Genomic DNA, 7239 nt, shown 5'->3' on the forward strand with positions numbered 1-7239 from the left:
TCAGCATAAATGATCGGACTTGTGAGATAGAGCACATGATTTGATGGGAGCTGTGAAATGAGGTGTGTGATCTGATGGGAGCTGACAAATGAATTTCAAAACTTGCGAGGAGTAACGAGTCGGACTTTGGAGTCAAAATAAATAACGATAAAGGAAACCATAGGTGTGCGTGCAATATGGTTACCTTTATCATTGTTTATTTTGGCTCTACACTTATGGAATGGCTTATCAACATAAATTTTGAATACCATGCAAAGCAAACAAGTAAGAGATACAGACAAAAGAAAAGTATACAGATCTGAAATACAAGATACAAGATCCGAGAATGAAGGTATAATTGACGGATCATAATTGGATATAAAGTGGGAATGTCAAGACGCTGGCACTATGACCCCAGTCACCTATGAGGGAATACTCTCGCAACAATAATATCCATCACCTGCTTGATTCAGGATGCAACGCGTGGTTGAGTTGTCTAATGTCTCCATCTTGCCTTGCATGTGCAGATCACGTAACAGCTTAGGTATCATGCTCTACTGTAAGAGCTGTGAGCGTCTCTTCGCTTCGGAAACACGCACACAACGCACAGTAGCGTGCACGAAGTGGAGATGGAGGATTTTGCTGATTTCGAGGTGGTGATGCAGAATGCTTACAGAGGCAGCATCAACCAGTAACACTATCATTACTGCTGACATCATGAAAGAGTCGCAACAAATGTATTTAATGACAGCAAAAGTAATCTAATAAAATGATTTCATAAGCATTACATTCTAAAATAATACTTATATTTTACTTGTAATGTAATTATAATGATTGCACATAACTGTAAGAAATATACAAAGTTTCTATTAAACTACAAACATGTTTTAGAGCAAGTTAGCTTACTAATAGTATTATTACAATATTACATGTGAGATACAAGCACTTAACTCTTATTATAATATGCTAAAATTATATTATAAGTTATTTGTAACAATAGTTGATTGATTATAATAGTCATAAAAGTAATGCATTGTACTTGTAAGTTAATTACAATACGTTTAGTAAGATAATATATGATTACATATATTAATATTGTTAACAATCACCCTGTTAGGCTTATAATATAATTTGGTTTTACTTTTTAAACTACAGTTGAAATTGTCTTATTGTATATTATGTTTATGCATATATTCAATAATGCATTGCATTTGGCTTTGCCCTGACTTGGGGAAAGGAAAATATGCAAAATATTGAACATTGTATAATGCATCAAATTCTGTGAGAAAATTATGCAAAAAAGTGAGCAAATATAGATGTTTAGATGACTTTCTAAGGTGTGATTTGCATCCGAAGTTTGATGTACTTATAATAGCACTCTTCAATACATTCTATGTGTTTCTGATTGACAGTTTCAATACTTACAGTGGCTCCATGCTGCCACCTGACTGAGATAGCCAACACTCAAAATTTAAAAAATTAATTAGAAAAACATATATAATGACAGTCTGTAGGTACTGAAACCAGTTTGAACATTACTTATGGCTGCTGGAAAGTTGAAGCAGATGAGGAAAAGTTCTTACAGAAAAAAACCTGGTCCTATTACCAAGTCTGGATCAACATCTAAGAAAGTGAAGACTTTAGCTCAGGTAGTGCAGAGGAGAGTTCATCACACCTGTGCTGACTGGCTTAAGGTTCTGAACTTCTGAGATGAGCATCCAAATCTTTCTCAGGAAGAAATTGTTAAATACTTTAGTACTCACTATTCTTGTGCTCTCTACTTTACCCAATCCTCTCTCTGTCAAAATATTGCTTGCTGTGAAGAGCTTGAAGCTTGTGCAAAACAAAATCCTACTGGTCTTTCAAGCAAGCAGCCTTGTATTGTTGCAAACCCTGCTGTTGAGCAAGCATTAGTAATGTGGCAGCACTCTATGGAAGCTCAAAACAAGCTTGTAACTGGTGCAATGCTTGTTGAGAAACACACTCGGTTTGAAGATGAATTCAATGTACCAGAAGAAGAGTGATTGACCAGCCACAGCTGGGTACAATCCTTTACACAAACATAAGTCCTTTTAGATCTTATTCTTCACTGTGTCAATTGTATCCAAAGATTCAACCTCAAATATACTTACCTTATTTATATTTTTAGTTGGGGTATCAGAAGTATTCAGCAACACAGAGAGGCAGTGTCTGTTGATCAAGAAAAGGCTGTAGAGGAAAGGGCCTGGATTTCTAAGATCCTTAAGCAATACTAACCTGAGGACCAGTTCAATTTTGACAAAACCAGTCTCTTTGTATAGTAAGTTCTTATCATCTTTTTTTCGAAATTGTAATTTGACTTTGTAGTAGTGCACCACCAGATTGAGGACTTGCATCACGCCAGATGAGTGGGAGAAAGAATAGTCAGTTCAGAATCACTATTGGTCTATGTTGTAATGCAGACAGCTCAGAAAAAAGGAAGCCCTTTTTTATTAGCAAGTCTTGCATGCCTTGGTGTTTCAAGCCTCAACACCCAGAAGAAAGAGGATTTTATTACCATGCTAATCAGTCTGCCTGGATGACAGTAGTACTCTTCCAAGAGTAAGTAGTTTTGTTTACAGCTTGCATGTTACCAACACGAATTTCTTGTGTCAACATACAATGAACGTTCCTTTCATTTCATCATTAGATATAGACTGATGTATTCTACAGATGGTTACAAACTTTCGACCTTGATATGAGGAGAGAAGGACATCATGTTCTCCTTCTCCTCAATAACTTCTTGGCTCATAAGGTCCCATATCAGCCAACAAATATTCAGGTTGAGTTTTTTGCTCCTAACATAACATTGTTCATCCAGCCTCTTAATACTAGGATCATTTGCACTTTCAAAGCTCTGTACCAGTGTGATTTTTGCTGGCATACAGTTGATCTTGATGAGGCAGGCAAGATGGAAATCTATAAAATTAATCTTCTTGAAGCTATGCTCATGGCTAGAAATGCATGGATTGAAGTCAAGCAACATACAATAGAGAACTGCTGGAAACATGCTAGTATTGACTAGTATGTCTTAAATTTTATTCTTCACTGTGTTAATAGTATCTCACAGCTCCCTCTTGAATCTTATTCTTGACTGTGCCAATTGTGTCTGCAGCATTCCACTCAATCTTATTCTTTACTGTGTCAATACTATCTAATGGCCCCTCTACATGAATTTTGTTCTTGACTGTGTTGATAGTGTCTACTATGTTCCTCTCAATCTTATTCTTCACTGTGTCAATACTATCTAACAGTACCATTGGAATCTTGTTCTTGACTGTGTTGATAGTGTCTACCATGTTCCTCTTGATCTTATTCTTTACTGTGTTGATACTATCTAACAGTACTATTAGAATCTTGTTCTTAACTGTGTTGATTGTACATGGCTGGCTGTAGTCAAACTGAGGAAGATGTTGTGATTCTAGATGGTCCTCCTCCTCCTCCTCTGTCTCCCAGTCTTCTGGTCAACAAATGTCTGGAGGCATAGAATATTCTTCAACAATATGCTTAAGGCACCATTTCAACTGTCCCCAAGCTTGAGAAACATCTTCAGGACTGTCTTAGCAAGGATTACAATCAAGATGACTGGATTAGGACTATTTCTGCTATTCTAGATACTGAGGATGATGCTAATGCAGCTATTGAAGTTGTAGAGAACCTTGCTCCAACAGATAACAAGCCTCTTGCTATTGTACATTCTCCAGACAGGAACAGACACCCTGTTTTACACCAGCTTCACAAAACAGAACAAGACCTCCTTTCTTCTGTTAATGAGCTCCATCAGTGTTGTTGTATTGGTACTTGTCTAATGTTGGAAGACTTACTCAACCCTGCCAAAGAAAAGAAAGAACATCCTGAGCTGGAACAGCTTAGGAACATTGACAAAAGGGAGATTGTTGAGGAGGTACAACAGTGTATGGATCAAGGGATGGATTTGGACAACCCTGGCAGTGATTCAGACAGTGAGTGCAAAACTCCTGATGATGAGCCAGAAGAAAGAATTTTGTTGTAAGACAGACAACAGTTATGTGTTTTACTTGAGAAGCTAACACTCAAGCATGCAGATATTGGTACTACATTTCATCTTACATCTACAATCTGTAAATTTTGTGCTGAACTATTTCACAAAGAATTAAGTACTAGACAACAGGTTACTGAGTACTCTACATGATATGTGGGGTAGAATGCTGCCTACCAGTAACTAGTAATATACTGAAATTTCTTGTTTAACTTCTTATTTCTTAGACTTTATAGTAGTATACATGTCTACTATGATTTCTCTCATATTTGAAGTACATATTGTGTTTGCTACTCTGTCTACAGTACTCTAGAAGTCTTCGCAATAAAAGAAAATTAATACGATCTAACCCTACTAAATATGGTAATTTATTCCCACGGAGTCCGTGTTGCATATTTTTCTTATTGCATAACTGAATACTCTGCCCGGACATGATGCAATAAGACAATTTCGACTGTATATATCGAAGTGTTTACATAATCGAATACTGAAGATCGAGAGCATATAATGACGCACATGCTCTTGTCACTCCTTTCCCTCCTACCTCCACCATCTCCCCCAGGGCCCCAACCCTCTTCCCCCAACGCTATGTCGTTGCTCTTGTTCTCTCTAGCCCAGTCCTCTGCCTACAAGCATCCTCCAGCAGGCACTCCGCCTGCAATCACCTAGACAATAAACATCGCTACATTCGTCTCTCTAATCTGCCACTGCAATGCTCGCGCTGAGCCTCAGATCCTGTGACAATACGACTGAGCTGGCTACACCGTCCTTCATTGTAAAGCGTAAGCAGCCAGTCCACTTCATAATAACTCGCACAATGGTTGCTCATCCCTCTCCTCCCAACTTTTTGTCTCCCTTCCATCCCTCCCGCTCCTCGCTCCGCCGCTTGCGTTGCCTTTCCTTCATTGTCCTCCTTTGTTTACACTCGCCTTGCTTTTTTCATTCGCATTCGCGCATCCGCATTGTTCACCAATGCCGAACGACTTCTTCAATGTTTCCATACATTCGCGTACTTCCCGCTCCGTAGTGCAAGCAACGGTCGACAAGCGCGCGCTCGCGACAATGCCAACGTACGACCACTCCCATGGTACAACCCTCTCTTCGACGCTGTACACGCTCTCCTTCCCCACCCATTCCATGCTTAACATCACTCTCGACAGGTCCACCCCACGTGCATTTACATTTCCTTAGTGCAGCGGACAACACCATATCGAACGGAAGCAGTGGACCACCACTTACCCCTCCTGAGCAGAGTCCGTCCATACGTTCCACTTCGCCTTCTCTGTTCGAGCTGGTACGTCCCAGAGATACACCTTTGCAATCCACAACAACGACTCAGTTCACTGCTCCTCCAATTGCACGTCACAGTCAGAATATGTAGCATACGCGTACTGATACAGCTTTGTCTGCAGCCTGAATCAACTCATTCAACGCTCCGGATCTCAACCTGCATGCACCACTCACACTCGCTGCACGCCGTCGCAGGAGCCTCTCGATGCCCTCGCTTTCTGGTGGTCCGTCCGGATCTGGTCAAGGTGCAAGCCTAGCAATCGACACTCGCAACTTCCTGCTCGAGTCCCGCCCGATAATGGTTTCTGTCTACCTACACTAGATAATTTCTAATTATTTTATTATGTATTTCGTAGTATTAGAATATTAACTCATTCTAATTACTTTTAATTTATTATAATGTGTGAAAATTAAACGTATTTATCCAATTTACAGATGTAATAATGACATTGCTACTTTTGCTGCTGCACTTTTTTCTTTGAGTTCGTCAGGTCTGGCCAGGCACACTACAAATGTAGGTCAGCTCAATGAAAGATGCTAGGTAATGCCCAAACAAACATCGCATTGTCCATAATCACATCAGTGACAAATTGGTTTAACTTCATCACACTAGCAGACCTTTCAGTATAGTGACACGGCAAAATGTGCTGTGAACACATACATACCTTAATCCTTTTCTTTCTGCAAGTCAGACATCCTGTTTTGCTCCACAAGTACTTTGGGCGTTTGCACTGCAACTGCTCGGCTCTTATTTGAGCAGGGGGAACTGTATACACAGTATCAGGGATCTGTACTTCGTGTGGGTCGGCCGGCAGTGTGTACTGGGGTGATGGGGGTGTAAGGTACAAGATAGGACTTGGAGGTATAATGAGCAGAAAAATCACACAGCACAGTGCAAGAGCTTACTAGGGCAGTGCAGAAGACATTGTGTTGTTGGCAGTATCAGAGAGAATGAGGATGCAAATAAAAGTTGAGGTTCCATTACTTTTCTTATTTGTTTTTCACGAATTTGCAATTAGGGGATTTATTTTTAATTTTTTCCATAACTGGAAAAAAAACAACGCATATTTTATTTATGTCCATCCTTTATTGTTTTGCCTCCCTCCATTCATTTCAGATTTATTTCTAAGCCCTTCAGCCTCATGTCTTTACTCTTCCCTCATTGTCTTGTTATTTAGTGTCAACTACAGTACACCTATGTTTTGTAATTGGGCATCAAGATTACAAAGGACAAATAGCTTATGTCAGCGTTGAAATGCCAGCAGCAGATACTTCACTGTCAACGTCCTGGAATCCACTTGAGACGAACTGCAGCTGGAATGGAATATAACTCGGGTGTCGGCTGGTCCATTCAGCATATCTTGATATCACCATGATTGCAGCATATCGCACCCGAGGGTAGTCTGCAAGCGAAGGCATTAAATCCGTGATTTTTGGAATGACACGGTCATCCGAAGGATCTATCTCGGCACCCATAGAACGCAAAGAGAACAGAGGTGCTTCAATCTCTTGCCATGACACTGGTCTCCCGGCGCATGCTTCCTCTAATGCCTGTGTTAAGGTGGTCAGGACCTCCGTAAGACAATTCTCGCTGCCCAAACGAAGCAGCAGTCCTTGAGAGTGTCTCCCATGACATGCCTGAAAGATCTGAAATCGTCCGCCTCCTGAGGTGCCATTTTACTAGGATCTTCAGGAAAGTAAAGGTGTCTAATCATGACACGCATCAACGACCTGTATGCATCGAGGAATAGTGGCGAAACGGAAGGCCGTTTTCCTATGCTCAATGCGTGCCGCATCCAGAACTGGAAAGTGATCGGAACGATGTCAAGGTCATGGTACGCGGAACATTCTCCAATTGCCTCGACGATAGGGAAGAAAGTGTCGGGATGTTAAAGAACTAGCATCCGATAGACTTCACCAGCTTCGCTATAGAT

General features: G+C 40.5%; 1 protein-coding gene across 1 annotated transcript; it reads left to right on the forward strand.

The window, feature by feature from the left end:
• Window positions 1–2347: 2347 nt before the first annotated feature.
• On the forward strand, window positions 2348–2563 carry FOMMEDRAFT_92555 (uncharacterized protein; the record flags this gene model as incomplete). Its single annotated transcript, XM_007269669.1, has 1 exon — window positions 2348–2563. A coding segment is annotated over one exon (216 nt), but the record flags the coding sequence as incomplete, so codon positions are not given.
• Window positions 2564–7239: the final 4676 nt, after the last annotated feature.

The sequence above is a fragment of the Fomitiporia mediterranea genome (assembly GCF_000271605.1).
Source record: "Fomitiporia mediterranea MF3/22 unplaced genomic scaffold FOMMEscaffold_10, whole genome shotgun sequence".
Classification (NCBI taxonomy): Eukaryota; Fungi; Basidiomycota; class Agaricomycetes; order Hymenochaetales; family Hymenochaetaceae; genus Fomitiporia; species Fomitiporia mediterranea.